The sequence below is a fragment of the Ovis canadensis genome, chromosome 26 (genome assembly GCF_042477335.2).
Source record: "Ovis canadensis isolate MfBH-ARS-UI-01 breed Bighorn chromosome 26, ARS-UI_OviCan_v2, whole genome shotgun sequence".
In the NCBI taxonomy this organism is placed as follows: domain Eukaryota; kingdom Metazoa; phylum Chordata; class Mammalia; order Artiodactyla; family Bovidae; genus Ovis; species Ovis canadensis.
The window spans coordinates 18,732,550-18,754,672 of NC_091270.1; the positions used below are offsets into that span (position 1 = coordinate 18,732,550).

Sequence of the window (22,123 nt, forward strand, 5' to 3'; positions counted from 1 at the left end):
CTGATGAAAGAAATCAAAGAGGACACAAATAGATGGAGAAATATACCATGTTCATGGATCAGAAGAATCAATGAGTATACTACTCAAAGCAATCTATAGATTCAATGCAACCCCTATCAAGATACCAATGGTATTTTTCACGGAACTAGAACAAATAATTTCACAATTTGTATGGAAATACAAAACACCTCGAATAGCCAAAGCAATCTTGAGAAAGAAGAATGGAACTGGAGGAATCACCTGCCTGACTTCAGGCTCTACTACAAAGCCACAGTCATCAAGACAGTATGGTACTGGCACAAAGACAGAAATATAGATCAATGGAACAAATAGAACGCCCAGAGATAAATCCACACACCTATGGACACCTTATCTTTGACAAAGGAGGCAAGAATATACAATGGAGAAAAGAAAATCTCTTTAACAAGTGGTGGTGGGAAAATTGGTCAACCACTTGTAAAAGAATGAGACTAGAACACTGTCTAACACCACACACAAAAATAAACTCAAAATGGATTAAAGATCTAAACGTAAGACCAGAAACTATAAAACTCCTAGAGGAAAACATGGGCGAAACACTCTGACATAAATCACATCAGGATCCTCTATGACCGACCTCCCAAGTGAAAATGAAGTCGCTCAGTCGTGTCCGACTCTTTGCAACCCCGTGAACTGTAGCTCACCAGTCTCCTCCGCCCATGGGATTCTCTAGGCAAGAATACTGGAGTGAGTTGCCATTTCCTTCTCCAGGGGATCTTCCCGACCCAGGGATCAAACCCAGGTCTCCTGCATTGCAGGCAGATGCTTTAACCTCTGAGCCACCAATGACCCACCTCCCAGAGTAATGGAAATAAAAGCAAAACTAAACAAATGGGACCTAATTAAACTTAAAAGCTTTTGCAGAACAAAGGAAACTATAAGCAAGGCGAAAAGACAGCCTTCAGAATGGGAGAAACTGTGACTGCAGCCATAAAATTAAAAGACGCTTACTCCTTGGAAGAAAAGTTATGACCAACCTAGATAGCATATTCAAAAGCAGAGACATTACTTTGCCGACTAAGTTACCTCTAGTCAAGGCTATGGTTTTTCCAGTGGTCATGCATGGATGTGAGAGTTGGACTGTGAAGAAAGCTGAGCATCGAAGAATTGATGCTTTTGAACTGTGGTGTTGGAGAAGACTCTTGAGAGTCCCTTGGACTGCAAGGAGATCCAACCAGTCCATTCTAAAAGAGATCAGCCCCGGGATTTCTTTGGAGGGAATGATGCTGAAGCTGAAACTCAGTACTTTGGCCACCTCATGTGAAGAGTTGACTCATTGGAAAAGACTCTGATGCTGGGAGGGATTAGGGGCAGGAGGAGAAGGGGAGGACAGAGGATGAGATGGCTGGATAGCATCACGGACTCGATGGACGTGAGTCTGAGTGAACTCCGGGAGTTGGTGATGGACAGGGAGGCCTGGTGTGCTGCGATTCATGGGGTTCCAAAGAGTAGGACACGACTGAACAACTGAACTGAATAGCAAATGAAGCAGCTGACAAAGAATTGATATCAAAAATATATAAGCATTAGTATACTGTATTGGTGTTTTTCTTTCTGGCTTACTTCACTCTGCATAATAGGCTCCAGTTTCATGTGGTGGATTCACGTTGATGTATGGCAAAACCAATACAATATTGTAAAGTAATTAACCTCCAATGAAAATAAATAAATTTATATTTAAAAAAGAGACAAATGGGATTACATCAAACTGAAAAACTTCTGTGTATCAAAAGAAACAATCAATAGGGCAAGGGTCAACCTATGCATTGAGAGAAAATGTTTGCAAACCATATATCTAATAATGATTGATATCCAGAGCATGCAAGGAACTTCTACAACTAAACAACAAAAAATCCTCATTTTAAAAAATGAACAAAAGACTTGAACAATTATCCAAAAATACAAGTGTGCATAACAAGCATATGAAAAGATGTTCAACATCAATAATTATTGGAATAATGCAAACTTAAACCACAATGAGATATCATCTCACACTCATTAGGATGACTGTTAACAAAATAAAAGGAAAACACAAGTGCTGGCAAGTTGTAAAGAAACTAGACCCCTTGTGTACTGTCAATGACAACAGAAAATGTTGTAGCAATTATTAAAAACAGTATGGAGCTTTCTCAGAAAACTGAAATATAATTAATGCATGGTCCAGCAACCCCACTTCTGGGTATATATCCAAAAGAGGTGAAATCAAGAGTACAGTGAGGCATTGTGTTTAAAAAGGCAAAGATAGTAAAACCTGAAGAAAATCATGGCTACAGTTCATGAGAATGTCAAGGTTTAGAGGAAGTGACATTTAAAAATGAAATGATAAATAGATGCTCAAATTAGGATTTTTGAAACAATGTGTTCTTGCTGATTCCATAGCTGTTATGAAGTACTGCATAATCCCATGGTGAAATGTAGTGAAAACCCTCCAGGAAAGGAAATTTTGCTTCATTTTCATTTATTACATGGCACTTAAAGAATAGACAACACTGATATAGGAAATTCAATAGTGTAGGCAGTGGGAAATAGCCCTGTCTCATTTCACCTTCCAAAACTGCGTTGCTTCTTGACACTTGAAACTTTTCTCATCACTCACTTCATCCACTTATGTGACTGGCGTCCACTCCCCTGAGTCTACTGCCTTGATCAAAAGTCTGATAGGACTAAGGCTCTCATAAATGATTAGCTGCTGGCTGGCTAAGTCACAGAGCCACTAGTCATTACTTATTCCATTTCTTCCTTAGTTACCATGAAAAATTTGCGAGACTGGCTGTAGAATAGAGAATTCTTTCAAGTTTTAACATCCAAAGGATGAATTTGATAGAATAATGTCATGAATTTTAAGCTAGTAAGGAGACCCTGAAACCAAAGTAATGGTTAGAAAAATGGAATACTCATAATTTTCAAGCGACCACAATTTATCAATTAAGTCATAGTTTTTTGCATGTGTGACTCTTTTGCAATATGTTCTCTGTAAGAACAAATACTCTCTACACTCACCCATTGTTAAGGCATAGAGACTCTAAATGCGTACAGACAAAACCACTTCAAAACCTGATGAATACTTTCATGTCATTTTACTATATGTGGACTCAGAAACCCACTGCGACTCAACAATTTTGCCTGTCCATAATATTCGTAAACTCAGTTCACCTAAACAATATAGTATTTAATAAAAGTGAACACACTCAGACAGTAAATGATCTATAAAATCATAATGAGGGTTGTGAGTTTGAGTTCACTCAGTCATGTCCAACTCTTTGTGACCTCATGGACTGCAGCACACCTGGAGATTCTCAAACTCCTGTCCAACAAGTCAGTGATGCCTTCCAGCCATCTCATCCTCTGTCATCCCCTTTTCCTCCTGCCTTCAATCTTTTCCAGCATCAGAGTCTTTTCCAATGAATCAGTTCTTTGCATCAGGTGGCCAAAGTATTGGAGTCTCAGCGTCAGCATCAGTTCTTCCAATGAATACTCAGGACTGATTTCCTTTAGGACTGACTGGCTTGATCTGCTTGTAGTCCAAAGGACTCTCAAGAGTCTTCTCCAATACCACAATTCAAAAGCATCGATTCTTTGGCACTCAGCTATCTTTATGGTCTAACTCTCACATGCATACATGACTACTGGAAAAACCATAGCTTTGACTAGATGGACCTTTGTTGGCAAAGTAATGTCTCTGCTTTTTAATATGCTTTCTAGGTTGGTCATAGCTTTTTTTCCAGGGAACAAGTGTTTTTTTCATTTCATGGCTTCAGTAACCATCTGCAGTGACTTTGGAGCCCAGGAAAGTAAATTCTGTCACTGTTTACATTGTTTCTCCATCTATCTGGCATGGTGTTATGGTAGCAGATGCCATGATCTTCGTTTTTTGAATGTTGAGTTTTAAGCTAGCTTTTTCACTCTCCTCTTTCACTTTCATCAAGAGGCTCATCAGTTCTTCTTCACTTTCTGCCTTAAGGGTGGTGTCATCTGCGTATCTGAGGTTCTTAATATTTCTCCTGGCAATCTTGATTCCTACTTGTGCTTCATTCATCCAGCCCAGCATTTCACATGATGTACTCTGCATATAAGTTAAATAAGCAGGGTAACAATATGCAGCCTTGACGTACTCCTTTCCTGATATTGAACTAGTCTGTTGTTCCATGTCCAGTTCTAACTGTTTCTTCTTGACCTGTGTATAGATTTCTCAGGAGGCAGGTAAGGTAGTCTGGTATTCCCATCTCATGAAGAACTTTCCACAGTTTGTTGTGATCTACACAGTCAAAGGCTTTGACATAATCAATAAAGCAGAAGTTGATGTTTTTCTGGAACTTTTTCTATGATCCAACAGATGTTGGCAATTTGATCTCTGGTTCCTCTGCCTTTTCTAAATCCAGCTCATGGTTCACATACTGTTGAAGCCTGGCTTGGAGAATTTTGGAGGGTTGCTTCCTATTGTTAATCAAGCTCTTTGCCATTGTCATAAAAATGTAGTCACACAGTAGTCTTCAACTGCAAATATCTCAATCAGTTTTCTTTTCCCCCATACGTTTGTGTGCAACCCTGTATTGCAATTATTGAGGATTATGAGGAATAATGGAGATGGAAATGGCAACCCATTCCAGTATTCTTGCCTGGGAAATCCAATGGACAGAGGAGCTTGGGGAGCTAGAGTCCATGGGGTCACAAGTGTCAGACACGACTGAAGCAACTAAACCACCAAATTGAGAGGAAAAATCCTGCTATAAATGAGAGGTACATTTGCAAAAGACTCAGATAAGAAAATCAGCAATGCCAACAGCAAGTAATCCACAACTGAGCAAAAAGTACTTACAAAGGTCTACACGACTTTCATTTGCAAAGTTTATTAGCTCCACACTTTCAAATAGTCTTTACTCATAAAGTCACAAGATTCAATAAAAATCAAATGTTTTGAGCATTGATAAAAAATAACCATACAAATCTATTTGCTTTCTCTATTTGTGGCTGCTAAGTCACTTCTGCTGCTGCTGCTGCTAAGTCGCTTCAGTCGTGTCCGACTCTGTGCGACCCCATAGATGGCAGCCCATCAGGCTCCCCCATCCCTGGGATTCTCCAGGCAAGAACACTGGCATCGGTTGCCATTTCCTTCTCCAATGCATGAAAATAAAGAGTAAAAGTGAAGCCGCTCAGTTGTGTCCAACTCTTCGTTACCCCATAGACTGCAGCCTACCAGGCTCCTCCAACCATGGGATTTTCCAGGCAAGAATACTGGAGTGGGGTGCCATTGCCTTCTCTTGCTTTCTCTATTACTCCTCACTTGAAAATAACTGGATGTACTTTCAGAAATCTAACTATGAGTGGGATGGATGGACCCCATGGAGAAGTCAGTATTTTTAGTCACCACATCTTCGCAAAAAGTACTCAGATCAAATACACTTTCAAGGCCAGACCCGAGGGCCTTATTTTGAGCTTGACCCAACTCTACATCCATCAGCATTGCTGACTCCTCTGAGCCAGAGAACTAAACTGATGACTCCTGTGACAATCACCTCTCCTGTGAGGATGCCAATTCTCCTGTTCCTGTCCAAGTGGGTCTCTACTCAACAACCTAGTTGATCTGTTTGAAAAATAAGTCAGATGATGTCACTTCCCTGACAGAAACAATTCAGTGTCTTCCAATTGTTTTCACAACAAAATCCTGGGCTGTGAGGTGGGGAACACTCTTCAACCGGCTCCCTCTTTCACTCTTGTTACCTGCCTCTCCTTCGACTGTTCCCAAGGCTCCCTCTGCAGTTGACATTTCTTCAGGAGCATAACAAGTGCTTTCCACCTGGGGTGCCCACTGACAGTTTCCTTTGGCTGCAGTATGTTTCTGTAAGTTTTTTTGTGACTGAATGTTGGGTATTGTCTCATTCTTCCTTCAATAAATATTTTCGGTCTAAGAGCATTGCAGTTACTTTGTACCTAAGAACTCTGTTCGTGTCAAGGTTCTGAACACAATCTACAACCATCACAGTGCTTTCTTGTATATTATGCTCCCATAACTAAAATGTATGTTCTGCATGAGCTGAGACCATACCTGGTTGCCCCATGACACCATCTACAGAGGTTGGAGGACAGAGCAGGTATACAGGAGATGCTCCAACAACTGGGGATGAATGCAGTGACACTCACCATTTATTTTAGGGAGACAAGAATAGGGAAGGTGGAAAATTATCATCAAAAGGAGATGAAATCACAGCAAATGTGGAGACTCTATGAAAACCATTCAAAATAGAAAACAATCAAACACAAAAATAGTCTCAAATGAGACACAGCTGGGGGTATGCACCAAATGACAACTTGAGTTCCAAAATCACTGTGGACACTGACAGCAGCCATGAAATTAAAAGACGCTTGCTCCTTGGAAGCAAAGTTACGAGAAACATACCTAGCACATTAAAAAGCAGAGACATCACTTTGTTAACAGTCCATGTAGTCAAAGCTGTAGTTTTTCCAGTAGTCATGTATAGATCTGAAAGTTGGACCATAAAGAAGGCTGAGTGTTGAAGAATTGATGCTTTATAACTGTGGTTCTGAGCAGAAGACTCTTGAGAGACCCTTGGACTGCAAGGAGATCAAATCAGTCAATCTTAAAGGAAATCAATCCTGAATAGTCATTGGAAGGAGTGATGCTGAAGCTGCAGCTCCAACACTTTGGCCACCTTATGCATAGAGCTGACTCACTGGAAAAGATCCTGATGTTGGGAAAGATTGAGGGCAGGAGGAGAAGGGCATGACAGAGGATAAGATAGTTATATAGCCTCACTGTTCAATGGACCTGAGTTTGAGCAAACTCTAGGAAATAGTGAAGGACAAGGAAACCTGGCATTCTGCAGTCTATGGGGTTGTGAAGAGTCAGACGTGACTTAGAGACTGAACGACAATAACAATTTGAAACCAAACCCCTTTTCATGTGGGCAACACTCTGAGTCACGGTCTGAACAAGTAGCAGCAGAATTTGTCTAATGATTGATGATTCTCTCAACAGAAACCAGAGACTAGCTGATAAATAGAGTTAATGATGAGACCCACCTCTGAAATCAGTGTGGGGACAGTAGGTGATGGTCAGTAGAACTTAAGATTAAGCTTCAGTTTTGTACACTCTACCCTTTCCTTCCCAAATCTGTTAATACCTGAAATTCCAAAGACATATCCAAGGACAACTGGAAAACTGAATTTCGATCCCTTTATTTTAGAAGACATTTAACTAAATACCCCAGGGATTAAGTAATTAAATCACATCTTTCACTTAAATGTGATGCTTGGTAAAATGCCAAAATATCACTGTTAGTAGGAACGTTTTAATCAGTTACCAGATTTTTGTGTGTGTTACTTTCAACCTCAAATAAAGTTAGGATTCTCCTGTCACCCAACAAAGGTCTGTTACTATTGAATGCCTAAAATAGTCTTGTAAGAGAGACCTCATGTTATCAAAAGGGGCTCTGGAGCTGTCTGGAGTGTTAGAAGTCAGGATATGCAAGACTTTAAACTTACCCGTGGTTCTTGGTGCAGGGACCGTGGTAGGAGATAAAGAAGACATGAGTTGTCAGTTGGTGCTAATGATATCCATTTTAATAGGAGGTGGGAGTTGAGAGGGTGTCAGAATATATAGATCAACAAATGATTGACATACAGTTAAATACAAAAATGGGCTTAAACTGATATGATTAAGAAGATCAACTTATTACACGACTGAATGGGCATGGCTTACTGGACACCCACTCTGGTGGAGGTACAGAGCTGTCACCTCTGGGTGCACAGAATGAAATACTCATAGATGCGCCCTGGGACATATGAGGTGTCATCTTGTGCAATGTGTCATTGGACTGTGATGTTTATTTACACTCACCAAGTTGAGAAACCTTATTAGTATTTTTAACGTAGTATTTAGAAGTGCCATTAAAATATGTATTATTATAATCAGCTAAACCCCAAAACAAAATTTTTTGTGTTTAAACAAATTTTTAAATGTATTAATATTAACAATTTGCAGGTATATGTGAGGGTTATTGTAATCATAAAGGGCTACTTCAAGCTGTCAATATTCAACTATTCATCTTGCTAAAAATGTGAAGTACTTTTCATTTCTAAAACTTAAGGCATTTTCCAGAAATTTTAATCATTAGATATTTCCTTTTGAGTGCCAGTTCTGAAATGAGTTCACAAAGGAAATGAATGCACTGCTTACTTGATCACTATAAACAGGAGGAAAGTATTTTAAAAGAACATGCATTATAAACACAGCTTTAGTGATGATATTTTGTTGACCCAGAAATCAATGCAGTTTACTATGACAGCCCACTCTAGTATTCTTGCCTGGAGAATCCCATGGACAGAAAAGTCTGGTGGGTGACAGTCCACAAGGTCGCAAAGAGTCGGACATGGTTGAAGTGACTTAGCAAACACAGCGCAGCATACAATGTTCTCATCATTATATCAAAAGTTGATACCTAATGGTCATGTAAAGTTCACTCCTGAATTTTACAGAAAATCTTTTTTTGAAGACAACTTCAGTTGTAAACTATAAGTACTTTATAGAATATACAACAAAGAAGGAACTTATCTCTTTTAATTACTGTTTCTTTTTAAAATGATAATTAAATTCTATTTCTTCTTTTGCTTTTATTGCCATAAATCTGAAGCTAAATTTAGTGCCTAACAATAGCAACTACTTTAATCTCACTGGCTAATATATTTACGTGTTTCTCTTTGTTTGGTTGTCTTTTAAAATTTTTTCTTTTAATAATTTCTGTGTTGTACATTACATATTTTTATCTTGAGTATTCTAAAGAACAGACAGAGTATCTTTTTATAAAAATCTTGACAGTCTTATTTTTCATTCATCTAGGTATGTACACTTTGAGTGAGATGTTATAAAATCATGATCAGTTCAGTTCAGTTCAGTCACTCAGTCGTGTCCGACTCTTTGCAACCCCATGAATCGCAGCACGCCAGGCCTCCCTGTCCATCACCAACTCCCGGAGTTCACTCAGACTCGCTTCCATCGAGTGAGTGATGCCATCCAGCCATCTCATCCTCTGTCGTCCTCTTCTCCTCCTGCCCCCAATCCCTCCCAGCATCAAAGTCATGATATATAATATTAATTTTTACTATACACATAACTACTAAGTATCTAAATACACATGAGAAGGACTTAATCATGCATAATACATTTTGAACTTGTACCTCAAAGAGTACTATGTTACAGTTAGTTCTAGGTCAATTTTTACTTGAGAAAAAATTTGTCTGAACTAATATGATAATAAAATATTTTATTTTATAATCATCATTTTAACTAATAACCATTAATACTGTTAACTTGCAAGCATGCCAAAATGTGAAAAAAATCTCCATTTGACTCTACATCGTTAAGGATAAGCACTCATTTCAAACAAAGGAGGAGTCGTTATACTTACTCTTCTCTGAATTTTTGTTTTTTCATAATAACTACAAATCACTAATTCCAAACTCCCATCTCTTTTCAGAGTAAATGCGCTACTACAATACTACTGTCTCTTTTTCTCTATCACATGAGGCTGCCATGACCACAGCTTAGCTGTTCCAGGGTCCGACCCATCTGCATACTGTCCTGTATCAAAGGGCCTTAGTCTGGGACACGGGAGATTGGCTTCCACATCGGAACACGTCCTCTGTTGCACTACTGTTTAAAGAATAGCTAACTTTTCGGCTCTGTAGGACATTTGAAATTCACACTGCACAGTAGCTTCTCTATTTCACTTGCCTTCCAGGGGTCAAATGTCATATCTCATAGACTCCAAAAGTATTTTGTTAACTCCAATGGGTTTCCCAATAATGAACATGAGAGGAAGAAGGTCTTTTGAGAAAGCTAGTACATAAAGAAAAGAAATTATTATGAAAATAATTCATAAATAGAATTATTTTGGTGCTGTTTAGACTCAGCACCACATATTAGCACTAAATAGGCTTGAATAATTGCAGTGGCCCCTCACTGGAGGTCAAATACACTCATTGGGTTTATGACATTAACTTGGCATAGGTGCCACTAGATCAAGTCTTATATGGTTCCCTGTGGACCCAGAAATTATCTTCCAACTTAGCAAGATAGAGCGGTGAGTAAGCTCAGTCACAGTACTGGGTCTAATTTAATAAACAAGGTGTTAGTAATGTGAAGCATGATCATTCAACAAGCACTGCCATACGCACAAATCAGGATAAACAGTTTCTAATTCAAGCAATCTTCAATGGATAGTAATTCTCAACTAGATGAACTTATTCTAATAATATATTTATAATGTAAATATATATTAAATTTAATTCTATATAATTTATCAGTAAATACCTCTGTACTTTTTCACAGCTATGAAGAAACCTATTTTACTAACTTAAAGTTATGTGTATTATATGCTTAGTTTCTGAGACTTTAGGAGTATGTGTGTGTCTTTATATGCCATTTGGCTCAGTTCAGTCCAGTCGCTCAGTCGTGTCCGACTCTTTGCGACCCCATGGACCACAGCACGCCAGGCCTCCTCTCCATCACCAACTCCCAGAGTTTACCCAAATCTTGTCCACTGAGTCGGTGATGCCATCCAACCATCCCATCCTCTGTCGTCTCTTTCTCTTCCTGCCTTCAATCTTTCCCAGCATCAGGGTCTTTGCAAATGAGTCAGCTCTTCACGTCAGGTAGCCAAAGTATTGGAGTTTCAGCTTCAACATCAGTCCTTTCAATGAACACTTAGCACTGATCTCCTTTAGGATGGACTGGTTAGATCTCCTTGCAGTCCAAGAGACTCTCAAGGGTCTTTTCCAACACCACAGTTCAAAAGCATCAATTCTTCGGCGCTCAGCTTTCTTCACAGTCCAACTCTCACATCCATCCATGACCACTGGAAAAACCACAGCCTTGACTATGTGCCATTAGCAGGTATGTTTTGGTTTTTGTTGTTAAACAAGAAAGGATAATGAATATGTATTAGATAGACAGATTATACTTATAGATAGATGATTTTGTTTAAAATTGGTCATTCTAGAAAAGCTTCTTCATGGTCAATCTAAATATAATTTTAGTATTCATCTATCCTTGAAGTAGAGCAATTTTAACACCCACAAAAGGCTTCCCTTTCTACCTTGGATATAGAAATATGTAAAATAAAATCTCAAGTCCACTTTAATAGTGAGAAAATTTAAACTACAAATCATAGCCATTGTTGAACTCATCGGGGAGCTGAGGTTTCAGGTTCCCAGGTGACATCAGTTCCCAAGGATTAATGCCTCCAAGGGGAGGCAGGGCACATGAATGTCACTGTCACCGTGATGGATCACAGGAGAGAAAGGACCGACTCCCATAGGCAAGGATAGATTAGCTACCATCTTAGTAATGGCCAGTGCGCAGCATGGGTCTCCGGCTGCTCAGGGTCCCAGACAGAGGGAGGTTCTGCCCTTCTGTCCTTGCACCTCTGCCGAGTAATTAAGAGAAACACTGGGGGCCTGGTAGAGCCTGGAATCAGCCTCTCCCTTATCACCTCTCATCACCACCAAATATCATTGTTTCTGTGGAGAGGGGCATGGAATCCCATGCATTTCCCCGAATATTTCTCTTTTAGGAAAGAAAGTTAAACCACTTTCAGTAGCAAAAGCCTGTTCTCTCCAGGGCACAAGAAGAGAGGCACTGCATCTTGGAGAAAGGTATGTAGAGAAACTCTACATCTGGGGTGTAGCAGGAGAATCCTCTGTCAGTACCAAGACCATGGTCTTCTGACACTAGGGGACAGTCAGAAAATTCTCTTCAAATACCAGCCATATATAGAAACTTACCACCTCAGGAGGGTGGGCAAGATTGCTGAGAACATCCTATCCCACCATGCACAGACTCTCAGGGTCTGACTCTGGCTGGGAGAGAACTACCTTGACACCAGTGTAAGCTTAATGTGGAGTAACAAGCAACAGCATCTACTACTGGGGAGATACAGAAGTCTAGAAGGATACCATCTCTTTGGAAAAGGCATTTAGGGAAGATTGATAGCTAAGGTTGGAATAATGACTGAGAAAAAGCCTCCAACTAGGACTTGGCAGTTGCAGCTCACCACTGAGGGATCTGATGCTCTGAAAGTAACCATAGCAACAAGAGAGCGCAAACCCACGGAAACTCCTGATTCAACAGGCTAACCTAAGTGGCGCCCATTCCTAGCACAAATATTGATGGCATCACTGAGTCAATGGACATGTGTTTGAGCAGAGTCAAGGAGACAGTCAATGACAGAGGAGTCTGTTGTGCTGCAACCCATGGAATCACAAAGAGTCAGACAAGACTTAGCAACTGAACAACAATAAGGTAGGGTTCTACCCATGGTGCCCATCTTTAATAAAGGATTTAAAAAAACCACTTTGTCTAGAGATAAAGTAGTAAGACTTTGCATTTTCGTATAGTGGAATAATGGACAGATATATCAAATGTAAAAATATGTTAAAACATCTAGTGGACAAGATAGCATTCATGAAGAGATGGAGAAATTATGACAGAGAGAATAATGATAAGAAACTGGCAAGTGGAAATTCAAGGGGGAAAACACAATGTCTGAGATGAAGAATTATTTCAGTGGACTCATTAGCAGACTTAACATAGCCAAGGAAAGACTCAGAGAATCAAAGGTTAATAGCAACTACCAAAACTAGAACACAGAGAGTGTGAATAAAACAGAACTGCATCCAAGAATTGTGATAAAATATCAACATGTCCAATAGACATGTGAATGGAGTCCCCCCACCCCCAAAAAAGGAAAAGAGAATGGGGGAAGGAAATATTTGTCATGATAATGGTCAACACTTTTTCATGAATATTATAATGGAAGACATTAAACCTTAGATCCAAGTATGCAAGAGTCGCTGAACAGGATGAATATCAAGTGTGCACACATCTAGCTGATGAAAATAAAAGATAAAGAGAAATTTGTAAAGGAAGCCAGAAAACAGGGACGAATACACTGCCAAAAGAATCACAGCTTACTCCTCATCACAAACTAAACAATGAGAAGACAATGATGTGGCGTATTTTACGTGTGCGAGCGTGTCATGTGCTAAGTTGTGTCTGCCTCTTTGTGACCCCGTGGACTGTAGCCCACCAGGCTCCTCTGTCCATGGAATTCTCCCAACAAGAATACTGGAATGGTTGCTATTTTCTCCTTCAAGGGATCTTCCTGATACAGGGATTGAACCTTTGTCTCTGCACTGGTAGGCAGATTCTTTACCATTTAGCCACCAGGAAAGCCCTATTTTTTAACATACTGAAAAATAACTTCTGACCCAGATTTCCAAACCCAGCCAAAATATCTTTCAAAAAATGAAGGTAAAATGATGGCTTTCTCAGAAAAACAATAGCTGGGAAAATTCATTGTCAGCAGACCTGCCCTATAAGAAGGATTGAAGGAAGTTCTTTAGACAGAAAAATAATTAAATGGAAACTTGGATTCACTCAAAGAAATAAAGAGCTCCATAGATGCTAAAAATAAGATAAATAGAAAACCTTTATTTTCTTATTTTATTCACTATGAAAGATCAATATTTAAAGCAAAAAGTAGAAAAATATTTGTAGGCTTTATAATATGCAAAGATAAAATGTAAAACAACGATAACATGAATGATGGATAGAAGAAACTAGAAGCACAAGTTTGTAAGTTTCACTAGACACAAGGTGAAACCATATTATTTGAAGGTAAGATGTGTTATATTAAAGAATATATTTTAAACTTGTCTAGAGAGAACCTTAATGTTTTTAAGGCTTTCCTCTAATAAGACCATAGTGGAGGTAAATTGGAACTTCAATAAAAGATTCAATTAAACAAAACACTATCAGAAAAAGAGGGAAAAAATCAATAAAATACAAATAGTATCAATAGCAACATTCCATCAGGGTTTGGGTGTTTAACCTTATTTGTCCTCTTCCCAATAAAAGTGTTTGCTTTTTGTTTGAAAAATCCCTGTCAGTGTTCATTTGGAATTATGGACTGTTATGATTAACAGGGGGCTTCTCTGTTGGCTCAGTGCTAAAGAATCTGCCCGCACTGCAGGGGCCGCAGGAGACTTGGGTTCGATCTGTGGGTTGGGAAGATCCCCTAGAGAAGGAAATGGCAACCTGCTCCATGATTCTTGCCTGGAGAATCCCATGGATAGAAGAGCCTGGTGGGCTATAGTTCATAGGGTTTCAAAGAGTCTATGCGACTAAAGCGACATGCACACACACACCTAATTAACAGCATCCGGCCTTCACTTTCATGCGAGAAACTCAGATGAAGCAGGGGTGGACTTGCTGTAACAGCTCAGGTTTTAGGATCCGACCAACTGCATCTCCAGAGTCCCAGGCCCCTTTCTCTTCCGCACACGATTCAGCTACTAGCGACGGGTGGTGTCTCCCTTAGTACAGAAGGGTGGTCTGTGTGCTCTTTCTGATTGGACGGTTGTGATTCTCGGGCAGGTGCTCATTTGTGATGAAACACATCTGTGTCTACATGTGTTCCTTCTATAAGCTATTAGCAGTCTGACTCTGACCCGAGCAGGTTAAACGCATGAGTGACTCTGTTTCTTCTCCTTAAAGGCCTAGTGTTACTCGCTCAGTCATGACTGACTCTTTAAGATCCCATGGGCTGTGGCCCACCAGGCTCCTCTGTCCATGGGATTTTCCAGGCAAGAACACTGGGGTGAGTAGCCATGTCCTTCTCCAGGGGATCTCCCTAACCCAGGTCTCCTGCATTGCAGGCAGATTCTTTACCATCTAAGCCACAGAAAAGCCCTTTTAAAACCTAAGCGTACCTCAAAAATGGAGTTATTTTAAGGAGAATTGATTAAATAGCTGTAACATGTTTATTGCAAGACCAGGAACAGAGCTTGTTGCTGTTTTTACTCTTATTTCATGGGTATATATTTTAGTGAAAAATCTGAATTGAAAGATGTGCAGACTGGAAATAAACACTTTAAGGTAGACGTAAAAATCTGTTAATGGATATATATGGCTAGGTCCCTTTGCTGTCTACCTGAAACTATCACAGCATTGCTAATCAGCTATATACTCCAGCATAAAATTTAAAACAAAATTAAAAAGAAAGGGCCAGAGAGCAAAAAAAAAAAAAAATGTTAGAAGGTTATGAATATTAGACAGTTTTTGACAACTTACTTCAACAATCCTTATTTGTTTGGTGTTCACCTTGATAAGATTAATTCTACAAACACTTTGTATAATCCAAATTTTACACTGACACACAGAGTTAGAACAGAGAAATGTCTGCCTCGAAACACACAGAAGATAATGGCATGATCCTCAGAATACTATCAGTGTCCGAAAACAATGACTCAGTAAAGAAACTCACAGATGAAAACGTAGCATTCTGTGTGGCCAAGTAAAAAAATAAATAGATTAAGTAATGAAACAAGGCCTTAGATCCTTGAACAAGATTAATTTCAGTAAGCAATACATTCATCTTTCTTTTAATGAATTTAATTGAGAATAAGATGAAATGCAGGTGATTACTATTAATATATTGTTGGAGCTGAGGTATGTATGAGTCATGGATAATATTTCACGGTAATTATAGACTAATTATTTCAGTAGCTCCTCTTTCTATAAGGAGTGAATGAAGAGTCAGAAGCCACAAGATCACTTTGAGAGGAAGAGATGGGCACATTGATCAAATCTAATGCTGCTAAAAATATTAGTGAATTTACTGACACTATTATAAATAAGGTTTATAGTTTCCTATCTACAGATGTTCACCATATGTATCAAAGTAGTGATTTTTCCAGACATATTCTACATAAATAACATCCACAGTATCATTTTATGCTGTCACTAATGCAGTCCCATTCAAACAAATTGAAATAAACTTGCATACAAATGCTGGTAATAAGTAAGGAAATTCAACCGGAATGCAAAACAGCCCTGTGGTTTGTGTCTGGTTCAGAATATTTATCATCAGCTGGAAATCTGGCCATTCAAATACATGCATGCATTTACATCCCAGCAAACTGTTTATCTCAATTCAAAGGATCACTTATTAAAGCTTATCCATGTATTTGATTATTTGCAACTGCTTATTAAATGAGATGAATATCAACATTAAGCATTTTTAGTGCTTGAAAACACGTTCTAAAATAAACTTCACTCTCATTGGAAATTCTGATTTTGCTTTTACAAGGTTTACCTGCATAATCAAACGTCAAAGTGGATTTGTGAGTCTGACCTTTGCCATCCCATTTATCAGACTACTAACTCAGCCTCACATCCATTTTTTAAAAGGTTAACATCTCCTTTGCATTACCTTCTTCCAATTAAAATGAATAATACACAAATATAGGCACTGAAGGGGCGGCTCTCTGCTGTTCCCATTCTAACAGCCTCTGAGACTAGAAGTAGAAAGAGCTTATGACCAAAATCTATTTGGAAATTATGACTTCTACATTTTTAGATCCTTATCTGAGTATTTTCTATCACTCACAAGAAAAACTAGCAATATTACAAATGGGTATTTTGTACTTTTTTTCTTTTTAACACAAACAGCCTGAAAGCAAAGCCAATGTTTTATCAAATTATTCCATATCCTAACTTCTTCATTTCCCTATAAATTTTTCTTTCACAATATAATTATGTTATACAATATAATAAGATACAGTTCAAATAGTGATGTTATAGTATTCTGATATAATTATGTAACAAAATATTATATCAATATTAATGAATGTAATAACAATATAGTTCATAGAGATTGGTTTATGTAACACCCAACTACATGGAACTTCTAAACATAACTTTAGAACAAAATTTAACTGTGTAATAAAGGCAGGGATCCACTTCCCCTTTAAGAAAATCACTCAGCGTCACAGGGAAAGCCAGATGCAGAGACAGGGGAGCTTACTTTTGTACTCCAGGTGGAAGCCAGCAGCGGCCACGCTGATGTCTGACTGGAAGTGCAGGTAGAGCTGGTTGGATGTGCTATTGAGCAGCGCTGGCACCGTGGTACCTGCAGGAAGCGATGCAAGCTGGGCTTTAATATCAGGGATGTGTTCACTTCTCTCATTACAAAATCATAAGAATATCACACTAAGTGCTGTAAGTCAGAGAAGGATATACATGATTTCACTTATATGTGCCATCTAAAGCATAATACAAATGAATCTAATTACAAAACAGGAACAGACAAACAGACACAGAGAATAAATTCAAGTTTCCTAAAGTAGAAAGGGAGGCAGGAAGTGATAAATTAGGAGTCTGAGATTAGCAGATACACATTCATGTATAACATAGACAAACAACAATGATATAGATATACTGTTCAGCACAGGGAACTATACGCAGTAACTTATAGTAACCTATGATAGAAAATAATCTGGAAAAATACACATTATTCAAGAGAATCACTTTGCTGTACACTAAAGCAAACACCATACTGTCAGTCAATTATATTTCCACAAAAAAGAAAACACTGAGGACATTTGTTTCGGTGTACAGATCCCCTTAGCTTATCTGATCGTCACATATTTAATCCAAGTATTGGCTTTGATCATTACAGTTTGAGCTATTCTCTTTTTCCAGGCATGGTAAGAAGTTCCCTTTCCTTTTTTTCACTTTGGGATGGTTTTATTCCTTGCCTCCTGTACAATATTATGGACCTCTGTGCATTGCTCTTCAGGCAGTCTGTTTACAAGATCCAATCCTTTGAATCTATTCATCATCTCTACCGCATAATACAGGGGATTTGATTTAACCTGTACCTAACTGGCCAAGTGGTTTTCCCCTCTTTCTTTAGTTTTAGACTGAATTTAGATATGAGGAGCAGATGATCTGAGCCACAGTCAGCTCCAGGTCTTGTTTTGGCTGACTGTATACAGCTTCTCCATTTTCATTCACAAAGAATGTAATCGATCTGATTTCAGTATTGACCATTTGGTGATGTCTACGTGTAAAGCCGTCTCCTCTGTTGTTGAAAAAGAGTGTTTGCTATGACCAGTGCATTCTTTTGGCAGAATTCTGTTAGCCTTCGCCCTGCTTTATTTTGTACCCTAAGGTCAAAAATGCCTGTTACTCCAGGTATCTCTTGACTTCCTACTTTTGCATTCTAATCCCCTGTGATGAATGGAAAATCATTTTTTGGTATTAGTCTTAGGAGGTTTTCTAGGTCTTCATAGAACTGATCAATTTCAGCTTCTTTGGCATCAGTGGTGGGGGCATAGACTTGGATTACTGTGATGTTGAATGGTTTGCCTTGGAAATGAACCGAGATCATTCTGTCATTTTGAGTCTGTACCCAAGGATAGCATTTTTCACTCTTGTTGATTATGAGGGCTATTCATTTCTTCTATGGGATTCTTGCCCACAGTAGTAGATACAATAGTCGTCTGAATTAAATCCACCCATTCTCATCGATTTTAGTTCACTGATTGCTAAGATGTCCATGTTTACTCTTGCCATCTCCTGCTTGACCATGTCCAATTTACCTTGATTCATGGACCTAACATTCCAGGTTCCTATGCAAAACTGTTGTTTACAGCATCAGATTTTGCTTTCATCACCAGACAGATCCGCAGCTGAGCATCGTTTCTGCTTTGGCCCGGCCGCTTCGTTCTTTCTGGAGCTGTTAGTAGTTGTCCTCTGCTCTTTCCCAGTAGCACATCGGACACCTTCTGACCTGGGGGCTCATCTTTCGGTGTCATATCTTTTTGCCTTTTTATACAGTTCATAGCGTTCTCACAGCTAATATACGGAGTGGTTTGCCAGTCCCTCCTCCAGAGGTATGTCATATTGTACAGGAGGCAGTGGATAAAACCATCCACCAAAAAAGAAATGCAAGAAGGCAAAGTGTTTGTCTGAGGAGGCTTTACAAATAGCGGAGGAAAGAAGATAAGTGAAAGCAAAGGAGAAAGGGAAAGGTATGCCCAACTAAATGCAGAGTTCCAGAGAATAACAAGGAGAGACGAGAAGGCCTTCTTCGATGAACAATGCAAAAAAAAAAAAAAAAAAGAGGAAAACAACAGAAAGGGTAAGACTATAGATCTCTTCAAGAAAATAGGAAATATCAAAGGAACATTTCATCCAAAGATGGACACAATAAAGGACAGAAATGGTAAAGACCTAATAGAAGCAGAAGAGATCAAGAATAGGAGGAAAGAATACACAGAAAAATTGTACAACAAAGATTTTAATGACCCAGATAACCACGATGGTATTGTCTCTCACTCAGAGCCAGACATTTTGGAGTGTGAAGTGTGAGCCTTAGGAAGCACTGTTGCCAATAAAGCTAGTGGAGGTGGTGGAATTTCAGCACAGCTATTTAAAATCCTAAAAGATGAATTGATAAAAGTGCTGCAACTCAGTATGTCAGGAAATTTGGAAGACCCAGCAGTGGGCACAAGACTGGAAAAGGTCAATCCTCATCCCAGTTCCCAACAAGAGCAGTACTAAAGAATGTTCAAACCACTAGACAATTGCACTCATCTCCTATGCTAGTAAGGTTATGCTAATAATCCTCCAAGCTAGGCTTCAGCATCATGTGAACCGAGAACTTCCATGTGTTTCAGTGGGTTTAGAAAAGGTAGAAGAACCAGAGATCAAATTGCCAACATTTGCTGTATCCCAGAGAAGGCAAGGGAATTCCAGAAAAACATCTACCTCTGTTTCATTGACTATGCTAAAGCCTTTGACTGCGTGGATCATAACTGTGGGAAACTCTTGGAGAGATGGAAATACCAGGCTATTTTATCTGTCTCCTGAGAAACCTGTATGCAGGTCAAAAAGCAATAGCACTGGACATGGAACAGTGGACTGGTTCAAAACTGGGAAAGAGCGCATCAAGGCTGTATATTGTCACCTAGCTTATTTAACTTATATGCAGAGTATATCATGTGAAATGCCGGACTACAGACTAGATGAAGCACAAGCTGGAATCAAGATTGCAGGGGGAAATATAAAAAACCTCAGACAGTGGATGATGCCACTCTAATGGCAGAAGATGAAGAGGAACTAAACAGCCTCTTGATGAGGGTGAAGGAGGAAAGTGAAAAGGCTGGCTTAAAACTCAATATTAAAAAAGAAAACAAAACAAAAAAACAATCTAAGATCATGGCATCTAGTCCCATCACTTCATGGCAAAAGGTGGAATCAATGGCAAATTTCCTCTTCTTGGACTCTAAAATCACTGCAGAGGGTGACTACAGCCGTGAAATTAGAAGGTGACTCCTTCTTGGCAGGAAGCTATGACCAACCTAAACAAGTGCATTAAATAGCAAAGACAGCACTTGCTGACAAACGTCCACGTAGTCAAGGCTATGGTCTTTCCGGGAGTCATGTACAGATGTGAGAGCTGGACATACAGAAGGAAGAGTTCTGAACATTTGATGCTTTCGAACTCTGGTGTTGAAGACTCTTGGGAGTCCCTTGGACTGCAAGAAGATCAAACCAGTCAATCCTAAAGGAAACCAACCCTGAATATTCATTGGGAGGACTGATGCTGAAGCTGAAGCTGCAATACTTTGGCCACCTGATATGAAGAGCTGATTCACTGGAAAAGATCCTAATGCTGGAAAAGACTGAAGGCAGGAGGAGAAGGGGACAAGAGAAGATGAGATGTTTGAATGGCATCACGGACTCAATGGACATGAGTTTGAGCGAAGTCTAGGAGATGGTGAAGCATAGGGAAGCCTGGCGTGTTGCACTCCATGGGGTCACAAACAGACACGACTGAGCAACTGAACAACAACAAGAAGCTCCACATTTCATCTGCCCTCCTCAGACAGATGTGACATGTCTTCATCATATCAGTGAAAACACATACATTCTTATGCTTTACCATGCGTTTGATTATTCACATTGCTTTTTTTTTAAATCAATGTAACCATTTGCTTTTTTTTTTTTCTGACTTGCCATGAACAAAGAAGGGTAAAGCCTCAACATACAAGTCATATGGAAGTTGGGGAAATAGTTAGACTGTATATCTGATATAATATGTTATTCAGAAGAGGTTGTTTTTGATCATATATTCTCTTCTTTATCCCTTTGTGATTCATACAGAATAATGTTCCCTCTGAAATCTGCAAACAATTTCAATGAAACATACAAGGAAAGGAAAATGCAGGTTTATTTTATATAATGCTTCCTTTAATTAAAATGTTCTAGCCTGCATTGTAGCAACTGACAAGTAGGGAAATTTAGAGATGCTAAGGATGAGGGTGGAACCAGAGCCATGGTGCTGCAGGAAAAGGAAATGTCCTTCAGCCAGATGTTTAGAATGCATTACCAGAATGTATTATAATATGGGAAAGCAATAAGCTAGCCTAAGTCCCTTGTTACCCAAGGGGTACATGCTTGATATTCTACTGTATCCAAGTCATTTTCTGAATAAATACACATTTCCAGTGTGTGAAGGAGCTATTCCTCGGGTAAAACTCCTCCCCATGGTGCAGGCAAATTCATGGATGGTGATGATGCTAATGTATAAATATTATACATTATAGACATACATAGTATAAATACTATTCTTTTATTTAGTTTTTAATTTTTTTAATTTTAAAATCTTTAATTCTTACATGCGTTCCCAAACATGAACCCCCTTCCCACCTCCCTCCCCATAACATCTCTGTGGGTCATCCCCATAACAAAATAAGGAAATAAGCTGGTAATTATCCAAGACAGATGAACAATGTTGCAAGGGCAAGATCCCCAGTTGCCCTTCACTTTCTACTCAAACAATTCTAGGACCCTCAAGCAGCTGTAAGCAAACCAATGACCCCAGGTAAGAACTGCGTCCTAAAAATAGATTAAGGACATCTCATTAACCTTGGATTAGCATGTAGTCTTTCAGAAACTCTTTGGGTTTACGGAAGTTCACCCTCAGTTTGACAATGTGCTGGGACTAGTAATATGTATACGGGCTGCGTTGTTGGCTAATCAGTATACAAAGTATTACCTGACTGTTTTGGAAGAAGAACAGGGTAAAAACGGAAGACAAAAGAAAATTCCAGGTACACTCCTAATGACTGTGTGTGTGCACAAGCATGTGTATGCCCGCAGATGTGTACATTCTTTGGAAGACAAATTTCCCACTTGAGATCTGGGGCCAGTGCC

The 22,123-nt window shown here is 39.1% G+C and overlaps 1 protein-coding gene across 1 annotated transcript in view; it reads right to left on the reverse strand.

The window, feature by feature from the left end:
* The window catches only part of CSMD1 (CUB and Sushi multiple domains 1), a 2,061,903-nt gene that overhangs the window by 207,995 nt on the left and 1,831,785 nt on the right, over nt 1–22,123 (reverse strand). The window contains exon 37 of the mRNA XM_069573063.1: nt 16,923–17,027. Coding sequence (XP_069429164.1) covers nt 16,923–17,027 — 105 coding nt within the window. The remainder of the gene's footprint in view (nt 1–16,922; nt 17,028–22,123) is intronic.